This window comes from Ictalurus punctatus, chromosome 15 (genome assembly GCF_001660625.3).
Source record: "Ictalurus punctatus breed USDA103 chromosome 15, Coco_2.0, whole genome shotgun sequence".
NCBI classification, from domain to species: domain Eukaryota; kingdom Metazoa; phylum Chordata; class Actinopteri; order Siluriformes; family Ictaluridae; genus Ictalurus; species Ictalurus punctatus.
Genome location: NC_030430.2, coordinates 7,391,151 through 7,413,986, shown reverse-complemented (window position 1 = coordinate 7,413,986; position 22,836 = coordinate 7,391,151). Strand labels below are relative to the sequence as shown.

At 41.6% G+C, this 22,836-nt stretch overlaps 1 protein-coding gene across 1 annotated transcript in view; it reads left to right on the top strand.

The window, feature by feature from the left end:
- Positions 1-21,020, top strand: part of LOC108276224 (V-set and transmembrane domain-containing protein 2-like protein) — a 41,192-nt gene extending 20,172 nt beyond the window's left edge. Inside the window, exons 3-5 of the mRNA XM_053686518.1 lie at positions 10,596-10,765; positions 13,122-13,166; positions 18,719-21,020. Coding sequence (XP_053542493.1) covers positions 10,596-10,765; positions 13,122-13,166; positions 18,719-19,030 — 527 coding nt within the window. The 3' untranslated portion in view covers positions 19,031-21,020. The remainder of the gene's footprint in view (positions 1-10,595; positions 10,766-13,121; positions 13,167-18,718) is intronic.
- Positions 21,021-22,836: the final 1,816 nt, after the last annotated feature.

Below are 22,836 nucleotides of genomic sequence, written 5' to 3'. Positions count from 1 at the left end.
AGTTACTTTTAATGTTGTGGAACCTCCACAAAAGGTAGTTCCTGAAAACGTTAGAGCTTTATTGTTACAAAGCGTGACAGCGGAGACTCCTTCCCTAAATGTTAAATAAAACAAAAAAAACACTCCACATCATCGATATCGCGTTAATATAAACCGTTGATTTGCAGCTGCGCTACTGTCAGAGCTGCTGTTCTAGGAAATGAATCAACACCTTCTGACCAATCAGAATCCAGAATTCAGCTGCAGACTTTGCCTCAATTAGCATTATAACTTAAGCGAGTGTTCTGGATTAATACACAGCTGTGTGATTTGATATACAGGTGCTCTGTCGCTCTCTCTGTCGTCCCATGCTTTCTTCCTTTTCTAGTCTCACCTGTGTCTATTTCCATCTCTCTCCTTTTTTAGACGCCTTTGACATCTCCGAGCGCACACCTCCTCCGTCCTCCCACTCTCGTCTCTCTCCGTTCCTTTTTTTTTTCTCCTTGTGCTAACGCCGTGACGTGTCTGCACTTCTGGATCGGCTGTAACATATTTCATTCCAGCTGCCACCTGCAGCGCTTAACTCTGACTCTTACGAGGCGACACACAACACCACCATGATTCATATCCACAGATTCACCGTGGATAAAATAACGCTATAATCTGAAAGAGCAGCAGCACATTCATCATGTTCTGTGGTGTGTATGTGTGTTAGTGTGTGTGTGTGTGTGTGTGTGTGTGTGTGTGTGTGCACGTGTGGGTGTCTGTCATCCTACTAAGGCTGTAGCGACCCAAATTTATAATAGAGCTCCTACAGCTCTATTCAATTGGCTCTATTCATTCCAGCGCTCTTTATTTTACTATTACAGCCTGCTCTCATCACGAACCGACTCCAACTGAACTTAGATATATGCTAATTATACGTCATTAGCAACATGTACTGTAGCTTGTAGTAGCTACAGTTGCGATCAGAATGATTCAACCCCCATTGTAAATCAGGTTTATTGTCAGAATGTACAGACTTTCAGCTGTTTGCGATGAACAAATCAAACAAAAGCGATTTGAAATCGTTCAACACAACGAATGCTTCAAGTGGCTTCCACAAATTCAACTGAAAATGCAACTTATTATTTCTCCAGTTTCAAAATTATTCACCCACCTGAATAGAATCCCTCACAGCAGCACAAATATGCAAAACAGGTGTTGTCTCAAGCACACCTGATCCACAACTAATCAAGCGCTTCATTAGTTGTACCAGGTGTGCTTGAGCTGGAACACATGAAATACCTGAACTGGCTAGGGGAAGAAAATGTATGTACCTGGATGGGGGAGAAAAAGGAAGCTGTCAACAGTGGCAAGCAGATTTCTGAGAAGGCAGAGGAGGAAAAACCCTCGAGTGACTGCAAAAGACCTGCAGCAAGACTTGGTGCAACAGGCACTGAGCTTTCAGTGAGCACAGTAAGACACGTACTAAATGAAGAAGGTTTCCATGCCAGAACTCCAAGATGTACACCACTACTGACCCAAAAGCAGAAGAAAAGTCGGCTCAAGATCATATAAATAAGCCACAGAAGTTTTGGGTTTCTGTTCTGTGGAGCGATGAAACAAAACTGGAACTTTTCGGCATGACGGATCAGCAGTAAAATTTTATTTGCGTAAGTTTCAGGTCTTTTGGGTGGTTTTTGGGCTAAAACCTGGCAAACACACCTGCTCTATCGAAGACACAGTCGAAGCTACGTCTAAAACCACGAACCTTCTTTACCAAACTAATGCTAGATAAGCTAGCATGTGTGCTGGATGACTGTACGCTGAACTGATACTCCTAGATCCTGATCCTTTGATTATCCTGTAGCAGAAGTCAAGTGTCATACCCTGACGACTTCATTTTGTCATTATTAATGTCGGCACGAGCCGCTGCTATACGAGTGTCTACTTCCTCAAAGGTCTCTCGCTCCGTCAGGAATCTCATCCCCGTGTGTCTGTGCTCACTCTCCCCCGTGTACCCATCTGCAGCACTCAAAATGGGATCCTGTACCGCGTCCCACCTCCTGTTTCCAGGGGCAACACTGACACTCGGCTCTTGTGTTATATTAAGTATTCATGGCAGCAGGAGCGGGGAGGTTGGAGATGTTTGCGAAATTTCCAGCGCTGCCCTTCCTGTCACGCTCGACAGCGCTCGGTGCTCGACAGACATCGGCGCTTACGGAGATCGAGAGGCCAAAAATAATAATCACAGATAAAGCGTGTTAAATTTATTCCCCTGCAGAGTTAATCAGGATGCAGACGCATCTGTCGAGTTGGAGATGGTTTACCGTTATCCCCGTGCACTTTGATTGTAAATGTTTCAGGATTACATTTTAGCCTTTTACATACTAATTATCTCATAAATTCTCTGGAATGTACTGTTGCTCGGTCAACACTCATACTCGTACATGCACTACGTTTTTGCATGTATAATATTTTCACTGTGAGCTTTGACTGTAAATATTTCATAATGTTGGATCTATATGAGCTTTACAGGCTTTTGCTGTTGATTTTGAATGCTTTCACATTTAATAAAACCTATAGATCGGTTGGATCAGCAGAGCCTGGATTGTGATTCTCTGAATGCTCATGATGGATTTTCCTCTGATGATGATGATGATGATGATGATGATGATGATGATGATGATGGCCTGTGTTTTGACCTCAGCCATGGATTTGGACCAGACATCTTGGATGTGTCCTTACAGCTTACTGACTCCAAATGTATTACTCTACAATCACACTAGCAAGTGATGAGTTGCTCGGGGGCGGGGGGGCATGCAATAGATATAAATAACCATAGATATATAAATATTATAGTAAAATAATGCAGTGATCAAGGTTGAAAATTGGTTGCTTTGTTTTACATGTTATGTGCTTGGCTTTGTACTAGCTTTGTTCTCAGATTAGCAAAGTAAGCTAACTGTACTAGCTACTAACACTCACTGGTCACGCCATCGATCTATATGCTACTCCATAAAAATGTAATACGAGATCGTATATGACTGCAAGGACCGCTGGAAGAAGGGGTGCGGGGTGTGCTAGAGCAACCAAGACTTTCGGGATTCCTGAAAATAATTGTAGTATAAATAAATAGGCTAAACAAACAAATGCCAAATAGTCAAAAATATTTTTTGAGACTTTGTTGACAACTGCAAATTTGAATTTCTTACAGAACAACACAAGACTTTTTAACTGTTACTTAATATAGTTATATTGAATGTGACGGAAGGTCTGTGAGACCGTGGACAGACGTGTTTCCACGTTGTGAACACACTATTATGTAACTATTGTATAATTATTGTAGCTAATTTCGGTGTGCTGTCATAGAGCACACACCCATGTGTGCTGCGTAAAAATTCCAGCAATGCAAAACTTTTCCTGTGTCCCTGTCAGCCAGGACAAGATGAAACCCCGGTTAGGAGACTCTCGACCAGTTTCACACGTCAAACAGTAAACGGGAACTGCGCGTGGAACTGAAGAAAAGTCAGACCACGCAGTCGGTCTGAGGAATCGTTCGAGCCAGTCATTTGGATTTGTCACTTTACAGCGTTGCATACAAGCGAGAAAGTCTCGACTCGACTCGACTCTCTCACGCTGTCGCCGAAATCACGGCAGAAAATGAACCCCCAGCTGTCTCTTTGTCGCTTGCTAGTGTGAACACAGGGCTTCAGCGAATTTCTCTCTCAGCGCTAGCTTGAGATCAGTGTCACCGTTAGCATCTTAATGAACACATTTAGTCAAATATGTGGAAAGATGAATGTAGACAGGTAAAGCTCCTGATCCTGGATCTTACTCCTTCAATAATAAATATGGACTGTCGAGTTGAGTCGAGGCTCGAGTGAGAGGGCTTGTCAGCGAGAGGGAAGACAGGCGTGTAGACAGACCTTCGAAAATCGCTCTACTTCAGTCCTCCTTTTGTTTGAGTTGTCAATTGGTCCATTTTCTCCCCCGATCTCGCTCTCGCGCTCTCTCTCTCTCTCTCTCACACACACACACGTTTGCTCCTGGCCTTTCTTGAAGGCTCGATTGAGTTCAAACTGAAGGGCACCTCTCAGACATATGCTCTGTTTGCCCAGCCCAGGGTGATCCTTTGCTTAGGGATTGTTCGCACACTCGTACTCAACACTCGCCCTTGCTTTAGAGCTGTGAGACAGTCCGCCAATCATGTTTCAACGCTGGAGCTCTCGCTCTGTATCGAGCACCATGTCTCCTTTTGAGCTTGATAAATCAACAAATCACGACTCAAAGAGACAGGATGAGATGCTTCTGTCTTGGTCTCTCTCTCTCTCTCTCTCTCTCTCTCTCTCTCTCTCTCTCTCTCTCTCTGGCCATTGTGATCCCACAGCTCGCTGATTTGATCAACTGGTTGTTCTTTCGCTGAAAAAAGCAGATTGTCTGATCATATCTCTGGGAAATAATGATGTCTCCGTAGCCTTTCTCATATCACTTACAAAGTCATTTGAGGCCTCCAATTACGATAGCGCTACAATAATTACAGTCTCCGGTCTTTCTGGTGCTCATTGTTGAAGAGAAGCCGCTTCTGAGTGTGCAGGCTTTGATAGGAATACAGGCCGCTTCCTGCTTTGAATCATGCCGCTTGTCAAAGTCCACTCTCGCATCTCTTTTGGCTACTTTCAAGCTCTATAAACGATTGGACACCGGACCGGTTTCTGTTCCTCCCACCTTTCGCACACCTGATTGACCTGATCAGCTAATGAGCAACCTCTTTATGAAGTTAACGAGTCATGCCGGAGCAGACGGAACCCTTTTCTATGCAGGTGCTGCGTCCTTTGAGCTCCCAATTACGGAAATAAGAGGATATGATGTGGTGTGTGTAGCGAGAAATTACAGCTGATGTAACATGTCGAAGCTTGAGGCGGGTGCACATAAGTGCAGGGTTTATTTAGTTATTAACGCCCTGAAAGAACCCACAGGCTTGATCTATAGCTGAGAATCAAACTCAGGACTGCTCCACTTCCTGTGTCACACCAGCCCAGTGTTATTTTTTTCCTATAGCTGCACATCTCAAAGTTTCTTATTCCTTACATATTAAATGCTAGCCCACCGGCTCACACTTCCAAGATTTGCAAATTGGTTAAATTTGACCTAGATGAACTTACATTGACATTTATGGCATTTGGCAGACGCTCTTATCCAGAGTGACTTAAATTTATCTCATTTATACAACCAGGCAGTTGAGGGTTTAGGGCCTTGCCCAAGGGCCCAACATTGGAAGCTTGGCAGTGCTGAGGCTTGAACTCCTGACCTTCTGATCAGTAACCCAAAGCCTTTAACCCCTGAGCAACCACTGCCCCGGTGCAAAGCAAAATCTTTCCCAGAGGCAAACTTAAAGGACTTTCCGAGTGGGAATTCCAAGTTGGAAAGCCATCTTTACATGGAATTATTCTACTCTAAGATGGGAAAATGTCCACTTCACACTTGTTGCAAATGCTGCATTTGATGTACCTCGAAATTGGAAAGTCGGAGCTCGGAATTACATAATTATTTTGTCACTTTTAAAACTCAAAACAGTGAGCTGTATAGTCAGTGTTCTAGCTCTAACAAGCGAATATGTCTTTATGTTGTACCTACAGTATGACTCATTTGAAATTTTTCAAAATTGCTGCTGTTCTTACTGTTGATGCTGTGAGCAGCCATTTTGATTTGACGTCACTTGAGGAGAGTGTTCCGAGTTCCTGAGTAGAAATTCCAAGTTGAGGGTAATTACAAGTTATGACCTTTACTTGGATAGGGCGCAACTTTGATTAGGGGGCGTGGTCAGGGTAGAGCAGTGATCAGGAAATGAGTGTGGGGAAACTAGGAAGTAAAACAGGAAGCAACCTGAAAGAAACCATCTGGGTTTAAACTTCAACACCTCCACAACCTGAGAGTCATACAGGCTTCTTTTCTCTCTCTCTCTCTCTCTCTCTCTCTCTCTCTCTCTCTCTCTGGTTTATGTAATACTATCTGTTTTGTACTTTTTGAAAAGGAAAAACATAATGGGATCCAATCAATTTACTTCAGCGCCGCCCCGAACAGGCATAGACCGTACCCTACTGTGGTTGTGTATTATTCTCCTCCATACAGCGAGTTTCCTGATTTTTTTTTCTTTTCTTTTTAAAGCTATTAACGTAAGCAGAACAGTGAATGGATTCAGAGTATTGCTTCTGCCAGCCATGAATTAACAATGGACAAAGCTGTACAGCAATTGAAGGCTAATAATGAGTCTGAAGTATTGAAATGATTTTCAGGAGCACCATCTGGAATTTGGCTTTTATTATTTTTTTTCGGTTGTAAGTACAGGATGCTTGTTCAGTTTCACAGATAAATCAATGCTGATTATAGGCGAATTTATTGTTTCGGATGTGATCTATGGGGAGGAAAAAAAGTGACTGCAGTGAAGACACCCTATTTTAGACACTGCAACGTACTTTTTAAAGATAGCTGGCTCCTTTATTTATAATGGATGTCCCTGCAGTTCTCCCAGCAGCCCTACAGACTGAGGCTTGTTTAAACTCAGTGTGACATGTGGCCTTTCTAAAATGGCCATCTGCCACAGAGCTTTTGTACTCTGTCACATACTATAAGCAAGACTACCTTTCTTGTAATCGGTTTTACAGCCGTTTTGAATACGAATGCCTTTCTAAAGATGATTCGGCTGAAGTGGTGACAGCCTTTCAGTGACGACGCGTAAATCGGACCCCGTCGATACTGGCCTTCTTTTTCAGAGTCAAATGGGACGTATTATTTTAGATACTCTTTGAACCAGATGAAGGATGTTGGATTGGATGTAGTTTTAATATGAACCTTTTGACGAAAACACGTAACGAACACATACTGCGGTCATTTGTTTATCGTTAGTTTTCGAGTTTTCTTCTAACTAAAGTCTAGCTACAGTAATGAATCCAAAACTAGGTCTTGTTTTCAGTCGAAAACATGGTACAGTTTTCGTGTCCACCATGGACAGTTCTTCTCCAGACCACAAGCGGGCAACCTCAGTCGCATTTTGAATTTCTACTTTTATTGTCTGGCTCACTTCCTGTCTTTGTACACACCTGTTTTGTGTTCCCATTGATTAGTTAACATTTCTAAGTTCTGCCTTTTGTTGCCTTAGTTGTTGAGCTTTGTTGTCGTTATCCTGAGAACTTTTAAAGTTTTTCTAGCCTTGTGCCATGTTTCCTTTGCCTGTTTGTTTGCCGTTGTTTTTCTAGTTGTTTTCGTAGGCCTGTTTAATCTTTTTTTATTTTTATTATTCGGTCAAAATTGTTGCCAGTTTTCTCTTTTCTTTCCAATTTTCAGCATTTTCGGCTGGAAACTTGTGGCGCGTCAAGCTGATGTTAAATATACCGTATACTTGCCTAATGGTAGCAAAAGACCAACATACCCTGATTGATTTATATTCACGTTTAATAGCACATCTTTCAACTGAGAACACAGGCCAAAACATTACAAATAAAACCTCAGCTTCCACACGATTATTCACTTATTGGTTCAATATATGATGATACACAATGAATCTGCTACGATATAATACAATGCGATCTGGTATTATTTCGATTAACAAGGCAGTGATTGGATATTTGATGATACGACTGAATGTGCTATGATACAATACGGCCGTTCACAAACTTTGTTCAGAATCTGGAGTACGCCTACTATTAATTCAGGAATAATAATGACGTAGAGAAATATTATTTTAATAGTATCAGAGTTACGGTCAATTCAGCTTGCTAGCCTATTGAATTATTTGCATATCTGCTTATAAATATGACAGTATACATTAAATAAGTCCAATTTATAAGCAGCTATAATAGCTAATAATCAATTTATGATCGTTGCCTCGATTAATTTCCGTCATTGCGTTTTTAAATCAATGCGTTGTTCCGAATCATTAAACCCCTAATTGCTAATGTGAGATGGAGGGAAGGGGGCGTGGCTTAATACGTTAATAGCTGTGACTCTGTGAACTCCTGATGATGATCTTATTCCCAGGAGACTTGCGGAGACATTAGGGGACTCAGTATTAGCCAGTAGCTCTGAAGTGGACGTTTGAATATCTAAAGCTTTCTCAGGGAGCAGCCGGAATTCTCCTTAACACCCCGAGGCAGTCGCCAGTCTTCCAATGGGATTCTGACGGAAATTAACAGCATTCTGTGGGGAGCAGTTAAGAGGATTGGGGCAGAATTAATAGCCATGTGGGTTGGATCAGCTAGATTGATATCGTCATTCTGCATGGAGCTCGTTTGACACTACATGCTAGCAAATCCAGGATTAGCCTGTCGGAATACGCTCAAGAGTTTAGTTAAATACTCGTGCAGATTTTAGACAATGTCTTTTTCCATACTGGCTTTCCTTTATCTCAAGTTAATAGAAATTTGAAAGCAATTTTAAGTGGATTTCGTACTAAAGAACTGAAAAGAACAGTTATAGCCGCTAATGCTGAGCAATATTCGTCGTAGCCTTCTCAGGATCCTAAGCAGAAATCTTTCCTTCAGCTTTCCCTCATCAGAATCTGGCTGTTTGACTGTAAACATACGTTTGCTTGCTAGCTAGTAACTTAGCTAATGTTGGGAAAGCATTATTAACCGTTTGAAGTAGATTAGCTAACTAAGACCCTGCAAGCTCAAATCTAGCCACCATTTTCCTGCAGTTTGCATCTGTTAAGCTTATTATCTATCATAGCTAATGAATTTTAAATAATACTGGTTTAATGGTTTTATGGCGCTAAAGTTATGTAGCCGCATTTTTTCCTTTCCCATTTAATCCCAAAATAGTTTTTTTTGTTTGTTTGTTTTGAATGAAACTTGTACTTTTTTATTGTACTTTTCTATTTACATTTAATGTTGTGAAGTGTCCCTGAAACAAGTTACTTCCTGTTCTGTTATGTTACAGCAGCTATTAACCAGTTGTTCCCTCACCAGCATCTCTTTTTTCCTCAATCTCTCGTGATGTTAATCCGACTAAAAAAAAAAAAAAAAAAAAACCCCCGAAAACTCCTCTGTTTTGAAGCTCTACCTCAGATTGATCCAAAGTGCTGACACTGGAGACCTTTCACAAACATTAAATAAACATCTCCTTACAGAATTCTTGACCTTTTTAACAATTACACATTTTGAAATCTGCTTATGTCGAGCGTCCACTGTGCAGGTCTGTCTGGAAGCTGTTACCATAGAAACGATCACATATTAGAACGAGTGCTTTACTACAACGATTGACGATGACTTGCAGCTGCACTACAGTCAGAGCTGCTGTTATAGAGAATGAATGTATAACCAATCGGAGTCGAGAATTCAGCATAACGAATACTACATAACGTCAACCATTTCCTCTTTCAAGGCACTTTTTTTTTCCCTACGTATTGTGTTGCTTTTTTGGTATCAGCGCTCCACATTTCTCAATTCACACCTCCTCCAGCTTGGTTCAGGGCATTAGACACCGGCGCTCTCATGTAGAGGGTCTGAAAGTGAGGTGTGAGTGATCCATGCAGAGCTGAATCGCTTGCTTTGAAGTGCACAGGGCTGCCTGCTGGCTGCCAGGAGTGTGTGTGCTGTCCGATAAGGAGCCTTGGGTGTCGCTCATTTCCACACTGAATAGCAACTGCCCCTTTCATTTCCATGTTTGGAGATCATTTTCTCTAAAAAATTTTTTTGGATTAGGGGAAAAAAAACTGGATCAGAAGAAGAAGAAAATCTTTATTTGTCATCGCACATCAAGGCTTGTTAGGAAGCCGGGAGCTCCCGGAGCGTATTCGGTTTAGGGCCAAACAGTGGGCAGATTGACAATGTCTTGAACCCTGGACCTTCTGAGCAGTAACCCAGAGCACTCGTGTCTCGTCTGTGATGGCGTAGGGAGAAATTGTGACGTGACGTGCGAATCCATAGCAGGGATCTAAATACAGGGAGACGGCGTCAACATAGGAATATCCGTAATCGTAAATAAACACGGCTTAAACCCAGAAACGTTGGAAAACAAAGCTCGGAATTAATGACACAAGAAATGTTAAGGCATAAATATGCAAGCAAATCAATAGTTAATACACAGCGACACAACGGATGAATCCAATCAGGGAAGAAACCAGTGACAGGACAAGGGAGGTGGAGACAACTCCAAAAACGGAAACAAACTATTTTTGCCAAACATGATGAGAGGGAATTCATTCTGGCCTGAAATGTGCTGAATACGCTGTTGAGCTTGGACTGAAAGTCTCAGGAGCGTTAATAATAATAAACTTTAGGCAAAAATAGTTTTCCCAAAGTTTTCCTGCTACTACAGTGTGACTGGAAGCTATAAATTTGTTCAGGGTAGTGACATCACAACCATAAGGAAATCGAAACTGACTTACGTTAGCTGCTTGCGGCTAACGTAATTTGTGAATCGTTCCTACTTTAATTCTCTCACTCTCTCTCTATTTTTTTATGACTATGCTTTTAAAATACTGCACATAATGCTTAAATAACCAGATTTAACCCCGAAAAGCTTCTCTAGTAGTGCTTAAGTGGCCTTTCTTGCTTCCTCTCTCCTTTTAAAATGCTGTAAATGTAAAATAATGGCCTTTTAAAGCCGTTCTGTCTCCGTCTGTCTCTCGGCAGCGCTCTTCACAGAGATCCCTCATGACATGACGGCGCACAGCGGGCAGGACGTGGAGATGGCCTGTTCGTTTCGGGGATCAGGCTCGACTTCTTATTCTCTGGAGATCCAGTGGTGGTACATCAGGAACCACAAAGAGTGGACAGACAAGGAGACGTGGACCACCAACCAGGTGAGCGATGCTAATGCTAATCCCATGTGGTCCGTCCTGTAATGAGTCACTGTTTCACATCTAGTTCTGGTCTGTCAGTAGAAACTTTCAGCTGTTTAGATTAATCATGAGCCCACATTTCATCATCCCATCATTCAATCAAATGTGTCTCAGCTTATTTCAAGCCTCTCCGTGGTGTGTTTTTGTTGTTGTCCAAGTCCACTCATCCACCGTGATGCTTACTCATCATTCACATCAAACTCACAATTTCTTTGCAGCATACAGTATATAAGCAGCATCGGCTGTACCTGACATGCGATAGAACACCACAGGGCGTGATGAAGTTATTTTCCTATAACAGCACATTCCAGAGCACTGACAATGGAGACTGCTTCCAAGAATAAACGTTAAATAAACATCCCCTGACAGAAAATTTCATCATATCAATGATTATAGTACATTTTTCTCGGTTAAAAGAAATAATGATGAAAACATATTTCATATTCGAAAGCACTAATTCATTAAGTCTACCTAAAATAGTCTACGTCATGATGATTACGAGCTGCTGTGAGTCACCTTGACGATTCCTGTACATATTTGACGTAAAAAATATTATAGATTGGCTACGTTTTTTTGTATTTCTGTAATGTAAGATGACGTGAAGCTAAATGTCTCATGAAATGTATAGCTTGAAACAGGTTGACAGAAGTAAGGTTCTGCATGGGGTAAATATACAAAGATTCATCGTCATAGCATCTAAAGGCTACTTCAGCCTTTAGGACCACTAAAGGCTGAAGTGTTTCGGCCAAATTTTGAAACGGCCGCCATTTTGTAAGATATGAGAACGTACAAAAGGAAGGAATAACATACAGCAACGTACAAAATGCGCACACTGTTCAATCAACCTCACTGCTCCTTTCATGGCCCCCGACCTGATCTCGACCCTTACTCAGAATTCGCAGGAATTTCTAAGACTAATCCACTTTGACATCAGAGCTAACAGTTCAATAAGGTACAACATTAACCAGACAGTAGGTACACAATGAAGAGCAAAGGAACGAGACTAGAAAAGGGAACGGATGTGGATGTGCTATGGAGAAGTGTGCAGGAAACGCTATCTCCACATTAATCACTGAGGTAGAAATAGCATCAGGTTCCCCAGGCACTTACAGACGGAGGAGGGAGAAGGAGGAGGTCTGTGCGAGTGAGGGAGAGAGAGAAAGAAGTGCAAAAAGAGGTAGAGAGAGCAGTCACCGGAGAGGAAAAGCAAGAAAGATTGAGAGGTGCTGAGGAATAATTTTCTGGGGGGTGAAGGGTTCAGGAACAGAGAGGAAAAGTTTGTGCGGCTCCCCACTGCAGTGCTGCGAATGCTTTCTAATTGGAGGGAGGGAGGTAAAGAAACTAATGCTAACCTCTGCACCAACATACATTATTCATCCTGGGCCACTGAGGAGGGTGCAGCCGGCTACAGGCTTTCCGTGTCCACATACACACACACGCACACACCACAAACCGACTGCTGCTCTGCTCCCCACCTTTATACTCTCTGCATGCGGTATGTCTCAGCCTCACAGCCTCAGTGAGACAAAACAACAGCTGTGCTAGTACATTCTTAAATATATTCATATATTAATAAATTATTAGAACCATCCTTAGAACGATTTATTCTTATGAATAACACCGTAGTCACTTCTAAGACGTAATGTACCATTTCACTTCCATACAAATCCGAAACCTACTAATTAGTTAATACGTCCTGTGAATCCTGTATTCATAAATGCATTATAAATGCTTGTTGTATAGCATAAATAGCACATATTCAGAAAGCAATAACTGTCCTTACAACACTCCTTTCTTATGAACACGTGTTAGGATCATATAGTCACTTCTAAACCTCCATCCAAATCCAAAACTTACTAATTAGTTAACATTTCCTGTGAATCTTGTATTCATACTGTCCCATAATACGTGTTATATAGCGTACGTAGCACGTATTCAGAAAGCAGTATAACTGTCTTAGAGTCCTTGATGCTTATGAATGCGTGATAACGCAGAGTAGTCACTTCTAAACCGTAGTGTACCATTTAACTTGCGTACGAATCGGAACGTTACTAAGTTTTACAGAACGCACAAGGAGGCTTATAAATAAAGAACGCTTCTGACTTTTGGCAAATCAGCATTCAGCACCAATTACAAATTTGACAAATGTCATCAGATCGACCTTTGATTTGACCTTTTCCTTCCCCCCCAAGAATGTGAAGCACTTTGAACCAAGAGGTAAAGGACTGAATGCAAATCCAGTAAGGTGTTGTGCTGAATATTTCACACTGTTCTCTAATGTACCTCATGCGTTGTATTTATGTGTTTTATCCTGTAGGTGGCGCCTCAAGACGAGATGTCAAAGGACGCTACGAAAATCAGCGTAAGTTACGTCCTGTCCAGCTTACATAAGAATACTGCTGTTTCTGCAAGACAATAGGTCTCATTTATAACCCTAACTGTTGCGTTTAAATGATTTCCGACAGACCAAACTAAACATTGCTGCTAGATTTAGAAAAGTTTTGCTTTCCGATTTTCATCTTTCCCGTGTACCTTTTATGAACAAGTTCTTTGAAATCCACCTGGATAAAAGAGGCGTGATACGTGAGTGGCAGGGTTAGTACTCATAGCTTTAATCACTGCATTTACAGAAAATCCAGCACAGTTTCTCTGAACATGAAGAACAAGAGTGACACAAAATCTCCCACCTCCTGCTGTTTCCTATAAAATCAATTCCGTTCCATTTTCTTGGAAATCATATATACGATCTTAATTATTATATTCATATTCGTCAACCCACACACACACATTGTACCTCCTATACTAATTAGTGTCACTGTAATGGAATGTAAAGACACACTTAGTGTCCTTGTTAGGGCGCCTTCGTGAAGGAGACCCGCTTTCAAACACACTGACTGTCTTTCTTGATGGCTGCTGTGATGTGCAGTTAGATGTGTGTGTGTGTGTGTGTGTGTGTGTGTGTGTGTGTGTGTGTGTATATACACAGTTAGTCTCAGAGTTACTGGGGTGAAAAATCCCTCCGGTAAAAACACTAGGCACTGCATCACTGTGCAAAACAGTCTCCCAGAGGAACGATAAGAAAAAAAAAACATAAGTTTCAGGCCGTCAGTCCTCATAAAACAACACACACACACCATATCAGAGGATCTGTCTCAAATTACACACCTTGTACTCCGAGACATCACCATGTAGAATTCACGTCACTGCCATTTTAAATTGCACTGCTGCAATTTGTGTCCTAGTTGTACACACGTTTTTTTAACTGCAAAGGTCTCTGATGGCTCCATGCGTTTTGCTATATAATGCAGGATGCGACTGTGGTCTCTCGGTTGAAATTTGTAAGTACGTGCTCAAGTAAGAGCTGTGGTTAGTGTTTGCAGCTTTGACTTTGATACTTACCCATCCTCATCTGGGTGACACCGGATAGTGCGATTGTAAATCATTTCCCTTCTGTAACTGTATAACATGTAGTCGAAAAGTGCAACCAGGAACGTACGAGCTTATGAGCAACTTGTGAATATGAGCATCAGAGTTATTTCTGAACTCATTATTGTTTTTAACTTGAAGTCTTACTAACTGTTCAAGTATGGAGACGTGAGTGCAGAACTGTTTGTTGAGATGTTTTCTGTATCAAATTGGACTTTCAGATTTCATGGGCATTGGTCTCGTGAAATATGGTGTTGGTCTTGATTGAGAGTTGTTGTTTTTTTTTTAAATAATGTTTGTGCTGTCCTCTACTGGTAACCCAATTGTATAGGCCAATCTATTCTTTTGTAGTTCTCCAGAGAATTAACAAATGAGGTCTGGCATTAATGAAATTGAAGTAAAGGCTTGGCCTAGAAAAGGATTTGATGGTTTTCAGCCTCAACCCCCCTAAAACTCCCCTAAAACTTGGTCTTGGCTCGATCTTAGCTCTAGTCCTCATCTTGGCCTTGTCTTGATTTTACAACCCTACAGTTCTGTTGGTTACATTGCACTGGTGTGGGAACTGTTGTTTGGTTGGTTATGTACCGTTGTGGTCTGATTGGTTAACAGTGACATTTATAGACCAAAACTCTCGGCTTATTGGCAAATGGTAAATGAATGGTCTGCATTATATAGAGCCTTTTAACCTTAGCGGTTCTACAAAGTACCTTACACTGTTTCTCATTCACCCATACTCTCAGAAGCAACTTGGGGTTCAGTGTCTTGCCCACAGACACTTCGACATATGGAGGCAGGTGGGTCAGGGATTGAACCACCAATTCTACGATTAATGGACAATCCGCTCCACCACCTGAGCTACAGCCGCCCCAAATTGGTTAAATTGTGTTGGTGGGTGGGAACAGTATTCTGATTGGTTAACTTCCATTGGGGATAGGAACTGTGATCTGATTGGTTATATTGCAGTTGATGAGCAGGAACTGTGGTCCTATTGGTTACAGTGGATTGGGGCGGGAACTTTGGTCCTATTGGTCACAGTGGATTGGGGTGGGAACTGTGGTCCTATTGGTCACAGTAGATTGGGGCAGAAACTGTGGTCCTATTGGTTACAGTGGATTGGGTTGGGAACTTTGGTCCTTTTGGTCACAGTAGATTGGGGCAGGAACTGTGGTCCTATTGGTTACAGTGGATTGGAGCAGAAAATGTGGTCCTGTTGGTCACAGTGGATTGGGGCAGGAACTGTGGTCTGATTGGTCACAGTGGATTGGGACAGGAACTGTGGTCCTATTGGTCACAGTGGATTGGGACGGGAACTGTGGTCCTATTGGTCACAGTGGATTGGGGTGGGAACTGTGGTCCTATTGGTCACTGTAGATTGGGGCAGAAACTGTGATCCTATTGGTCACAGTGGATTGGGGCGGAAACTGTGATCCTATTGGTCACAGTGGATTGGGGTGGAAACTGTGATCCTATTGGTCACAGTGGATTGGGGTGGGAACTGTGGTCCTATTGGTCACTGTAGATTGGGGCAGAAACTGTGATCCTATTGGTCACAGTGGATTGGGGCGGAAACTGTGATCCTATTGGTCACAGTGGATTGGGGCGGAAACTGTGATCCTATTGGTCACAGTGGATTGGGGTGGGAACTGTGGTCCTATTGGTCACAGTGGATTGGGGCAGAAACTGTGATCCTATTGGTCACAGTGGATTGGGGCAGAAACTGTGATCCTATTGGTCACAGTAGATTGGGGCAATAACTGTGGTCTGATTGGTCACAGTGGATTGGGACAGGAACTGTGGTCCTATTGGTCACAGTGGATTGGGGCGGGAACTGTGGTCCTATTGGTCACAGTACATTGGGGCAGGAACTGTGGTCTGATTGGTCACAGTGGATTGGGACAGGAACTGTGGTCCTATTGGTCACAGTGGATTGGGACAGGAACTGTGGTCCTATTGGGCACAGTGGATTGGGGCGGGAACTGTGGACCTATTGGTCACAGTGGATTGGGGCGGGAACTGTGGTCCTATTGGTCACAGTGGATTGGGGCGGGAACTGTGGTCCTATTGGTCACAGTGGATTGGGGCGGGAACTGTGGTCTGATTGGTCACAGTGGATTGGGGCGGGAACTGTGGTCTGATTGGTCACAGTGGATTGGGGCAGGAACTGTGGTCCTATTGGTCACAGTGGATTGGGGCGGGAACTGTGGTCCTATTGGTCACAGTAGATTGTGGCAGAAACTGTGGTCCTATTGGTCACAGTGGATTGGGGCGGGAACTGTGGTCCTATTGGTCACAGTAGATTGTGGCAGAAACTGTGGTCTGATTGGTTACAGTGCATTTGTGCAGAAATTGTGGTCTGATTTGTTGTGAATAATGAATACTTTGGAGGAAAGAGATCAAATCAAGTGACTTTGCATTTACATCCTGTTGCCATTGGTAACAACATAATGCAAATCCAGTAATGGTGTAAATTTGATCTCTGACTCAAGTGTGTAGCTCAGCTAGTAACAAGAGGCGATGAGGGAAGAGGAGAGAAAATAGGAGACGAAAGATGAACAGATTAAGGTGAAAAGACAGGTGAGGAAACAAAAAGGAAATAGGTGGCAGAAGAGGAGGAGACAAGAAAGATGGACTCGAAAGTAGAGAAGAGAAGGAGATGTGGGGGGGGGGGGGGGGGGGGGGTGAGACGGGAAAGATGGAGGAGACGATAGAGAGCAGGGATAAGAAGAGAGACGGGAGACCAATGGGGAGAGGAGAAGAGTTAAAACGAGCATGAATCCTCATATTTTATTCATGTGGCTTCAGCATGAGGAATAAATAATGAAGAGGCTTTTGCGCGTGTGTGTCTGTCTCTCTGTGTGTCTGTCTCTCTGTGTGTGTGTGTGTGTGTGGTGTTGAGGGTGAGGTTAGGTTTCAAACTCACTGAAATTGGGTATGTGGACAGAAACAGAGCGGCGCCAGTGAATGCAACACAAGTCGGGTTTGGTGAAGGTGTGCGTGAGCAAACGAGTATGTGTGTAAACGAGGGTGAGCAAGTGTGTGTGCGCGAGGGTGTGTGTGCGCGAGGGTGGGTGAGTGCGAGGGTGTGTGAGTATCCATCTATGTTGGCAGTCAATATGTTTCCCTGGCAGACGGCTTTATTGAGCGATTGGATTCATACACGAGTCACTCCGAGACCGAGGGAGAGAGAGAGAGACAGAGACATAAGATTAGAGACAAAGACAACGAGAAAGACAGATAGAGATACATGAAATGAGAGATACAGAGAGACGGAGAAAGATAGAAATATAGGCAATAAAATAAAAGCAACAAGAAGAGAGACATGAAAGAAAGGTATGGATCGATAGATAAAAGGGGAGAAAAACAGAGACAAAGGAGAGAGAGAAATAGGTAGAAATAAAAGCATAAGGAAGAACGATATGAAAGAGAAGGGGGGTTAGAGAGAGAATAAAGAGAGAGATAAAAAGGTTTAACAAACATAAAAGCTAAGAGAGGGAAAAAAGACAATCCTTTATGAGGATGCTGGTGAATGAGAAGAGAGAGGGAGAGAGATGGAGAAAGGTATGGAAAAACTAAATAAAAACAGCAAGAAGACCAAGAGAAATGGAAGGAGAGATAGAGAGAGAAAAGGACCGAAACACAGAGATAAAAGAAACAATGAGAGAGCAGGACTTAATAAAGAGAGAGCAAGATTGATATAAAAAGGAGATTAAAAAAAACATAATCTGTCATGAGAATGCTGGTGTATGAGAAGAGGAAGAGAGGTATAAAGAGAGAGAGAGAGATACACAGCAAGAGAGCTAGAAAAGGATATAAAGAACGAATAAAGAACAGGAGCGAAAGACAGAGACCAACGTCTTGGCTGAAGGAAAGAGAAAAAGACGGACAGAGGATAAAAGGGACAGAGGTACTGAAAGAAATACTTTGCTTTATTCCGAATAAAGATAGCGGCATAAAGGGGAGGGGGGGGGGGGGTAGATGGAAAGGGAACGAGAGAGGGAAGGAGGGATAGAAATAGAGTTAGAAAGGTAGAGAGACCGAAAGAAATAATGATATAGATAAATAACATGAGGCAAATAGAGAGAAAATGGAAGCGTGTGTGTGTGTGTGTGTGTGTGTGTGTGTGTGCTACAGCTCACATCTCATTACAGCGTGTGTCCTTATGAAGCGCCTCCACTTCCTGCCTCTCACATTCTCATGGCTGCTGTTTACTGCCATCACACACATCAGGCCTGCAGGAGACGAGATGCTCACGAGGAAGAAACGCACGCACGCACGTTCATTTGCAATAAGAGAATAAGACGGAGAATGTGAAAGTGTCAGCTGGTTGTTTTGTGGATTTTAATTCCACATGTGGAGCTGGAAATTATTTGTTTTTTTTTTCATGTCACTGAATAATGTTTGACCTGTCTATTTTTTTTTTCTTGTTAAAAATATGTCAGTAAAATTGGACAATAATCAACTGTCCCCCCTTCTGACCGTCTCCTCCAGGTGGTGAAAGTGGCCGGCAGCAACATCTCCCACAAGCTGCGCCTGTCCAGCGTGAAGCCGTCTGATGAGGGCACGTACGAATGCCGCGTCATCGACTTCAGCGACACCCGGCCTCGGCACCACCGCGTGCGCGCCTACCTGCAGGTGGAACGGGACGAAACTGACGCCACATCTCCACACCACCGGGGGGCAGCGGAGTCTCAAAAACACCAACCAACATCCCAGCACGGGCACCACAAAGCGGGCAGGGAGCTCAGGAAGAGGGCCGCCGATGACACCAACACTGACTGCACAGAGAGCTGTGCACTTTAGGGCCTCACACACGCACACACACACACTACGGTCCAACACCCTAATCTGTTTACCTATAGCTTTCCTCCCCAGATCTTAATACACCGTGTATATTATTGTATAAAGCAAAAGTAAATGTTCTTTCAGATGAGCTGGTGCATGTCGCGAAATGTTTCTTACGACGTTCGCTGTTTTCGCTTTGAAACTTGAAAGACAGAAACAGACAGAACAGATTTTATTCTGCTTCACCGTTGTTGTTGTTGTTTTGCTTTAATACATTCATTCACAGGACAGCTGGGAGAAAGCGTGCCATGTCGAAATAACGACAGACTCCTACAAATGTCTGCGAATCTTTCCAAAAGCCTAACTTTGGATCCGCACACGTCTTAGCGGGTGAAGGTTTCTCGAACGTGGGCGGGAATTTATCACCTATTTCTTATTATGAGATTATTACTGATCAAAGATAAGATTATTCAGCTTGTTTTGTAGATGTTTGGTGAGCATCATCTTCTTCTGTTGGCAGACCACCGATTCATTCTAGAAATAAATGTGTCAAATTAGCCAATAGATCAAGCTTGAAATCAGTAAAACATAGCTTCTAGAAATAGGTTCAATACTTTTTATAGATCTGGTTGATTGTAATCGTATAACAGGAAATACTGGATAAAGTTGACGATATTTGAGATATTTTCACTCGCTAAGATGTCAGAGATGATGGAGAGTCAGCGGATTGTTTAAAAAAAAAAAAAAAAAGACTGGGTGATCAGGATCCTGTATTACCTGATGTGTATCTGTGTCGTGCTCCTCTCTGTATTCGGATTTAAACTCGAGGTGGATGTGGATTGAACTCAGAAATAGAAATGCCAGTGTGGTGTGTGAATTTTGGCTCTGACAGTTCCTCAACCTCAGCTACATCACTCCAGGTCCAAACTCATCTATACGAAGGAGGGATTTATTTTATTTTATTTTTTGTGGTTTTTGATGATCATTTCTAGAAAATTTACTCGGCTCCTAAAATACAAGCGAACTAGTACCCTATTTAAACCAGCGTGAACTTGACCAGGCTGTTGCACGTTCATGTTAATGTTAATGAATGTGCCTTACGTATTTTTTTGGAACTTCTTTTGTGATCCCAGTCCTGACGGTCATCTATTCTCAACAGAAAAAAATAGCGTGTGTCAACACCCCCCTCCCCCCCGCCCCCTTAGTATCTCGTATTTGTATTCGTTTAGAAAACATTGTCAGTTCGATCCAAATAACAACAACGCAGCACTTTGGGGACGTATTGTTTGATGGAAAATAAGTCCACAGTGATGGAGTAGTGTGACGTGCACCAGCGTCGACAGCATACCTAATAAAATGGCAGAGAGTGTATTTACATGGCAAATGAGTTCATATCTTATTAACGCTTATAATTCCACTATTGTCCACTATTTTTACACTTTTCCACACCAGTCATTTGACAACTGAAGTAGGCGTGCACTTTTTTGCGAATGCTTGGGCTGGAAAATAAATAAATAAATAAATAAATAACTTGACTTGATATGTGACTTGACGCTGGACCACGCGCACAAACCTTTATATTGTGTCGTGTTTTATTCAGTGTGTAAATATGATGTGGGCCAGAGGGTGCCAAAACTTTCCTTGCTGTCACTTTATTAGTTGCACTTTTATCCACATGACCCCTATAACCCCTAATCATGCACTCAGACGGTAAATAAAATAGAGTTTTCAATTATTAAAGCGTTTCAGCTATGGCTCAGACCCTGGGAGCTGACTGGATGTGGATGTTCAGGATATTGTAAAATATTCAGTTTTTCTGTTCTTGGTCAATGATTTTAATGTATAGCTATATATGAAGCCTTCATTTCTGGATTTTTTTTTTTTTTTAATGCTTTTTGGTTTTGTAAGAGATAAATGTAAAAACGTTACATGTTTGAATATCCTCTAAAGTGTTGGTTTCATCTTAAATGTATGCTTTTATCAAATAAAAAAAAACATTATACACAGAGTTTCTGAAATTGTGTTTTTTTTTTAAAAGACATTTATTGCATGTTCAAAGTTGGTTGAATAAATAAATAAAATGAAAAAAACTAAACAAAACAATACATTTCAATTGAAAATTTACGCATGTTTTTCTTATTCAAATTTCAAATTCATGAAAATTGGAAGTACAGGCCAGTAAAAAAAAAACCAAAGCAGAACAGTCTGTAATCTGTTCTTACACATGGAATTAAAACTAAGAAATCTAGTGTCAAAAACTAACTAGCTGAAGATGGCTGTATGCTACGGAGGTGCCAATATTTACAGATTTTTAACTATGACAATATGGGAGACACTTGAAAACGACGCTTTTCTGCTTTCTCGTGTGGTCAAATAAATAAATAAATAAAAACAAACTCGGTGAAGGGGAAAGGATGCAGGACGTGGGGATGTGAAAGACGCGTATTTCTTTCTGGTAGCTGTTACTTTCACTTCATTCCAACTTTTCAATGTGGATGTTGTCCATGAATTCACCTCAAGTGTTGTAAGGCAGTAGAAAACAAAAGGGCGGGGCTGCGTTTCTTTGCTCGGTAAAATCACAACATAGAAATGCGCTGTTAATCATTTATGTTGTTAGCATGCCGCTGTCCTGTCTACAGACATATGCTATGGTTTGTCTGCTAGAAATGTCTGATTAGCAATGTTAGCACCTCTGCGTACATTCACTCCTGAATCGAATAATCTCAGGACGACCCAAAATCCTCTTATTTTTTCCAACGATAAAAAAAATTTAATCTTTACCATAAAATTCATTCTAACACATATCATCCAGTGTAAAAGCATTATAATAGCATAATTAGGCTATTCATCACAGATTATGTATCTAAATTGTGCTATCTAACAGCCTGCTAGCTAAAAAGAGCACTTCTCTAAAGCCTGACAGAAAACCAAGGCATAATTAACATTACATCTTATTACATAACCATGTTACATTTGTAAACTGACAACAGTGTTGGGGAAGCTATTTTGCAGTTGTAACTAACTCAAGCTACAAGCTAGTTGTAATATAAAATAGCTAAGCTACAGATAAATAACCCTGCAGCTGGCTATACTAAAAGCTAGTCAGAAAAAGTAGCTAACTAAACTAAAGCTACTCTGCTACTCGTAAAGCTACTCGTAAAGCTATATATATATATATATATATATATATATATATATATATATATATATATATATATATATATATATATATAAATTTAATTTGTTCATATATAAAGTTTTACAGTTTATATATATATATATATATATATATATATATATATATATATATATATATATATATATATACACACACACACACACACACACACACACACACACACACACATTTATTTATTTATTTGTGAGCCACTCTTAGTAAGAAGCCTTAAAATGAGAGATGCATAGAGGGCTAATTCAACTCTTCAGGGTGTTTGTGGGAATGTCTAGCTGGCTATTTCTGTCACACTACATTGCTACTTGGAGAGGGGGAAAAATTCATGAAAAAAAAAAAAACCCTACATAAATATTTCAAATAGGGCATCAAATCACTACTTGTAGCTAGCTACTCATCAACACGTAGCCATTGTGTAAGTCAGTACATCGTGGCAACACTCAAAACTAATGACTCGGTCTTGTTAGAAAGGATTAGCATGGTTGGACATTTCTCAGAACAGCGGAGATTTTATTTAACTAGGCATCCATGCTCCGATAAGGCCACAGGCTTCATTTGCTAGCTGTTAGAAATGAGTGTACAGAATTAATGGCCAACTCTACTGGCTCTGATGTTCCTGTAGACCTTAATC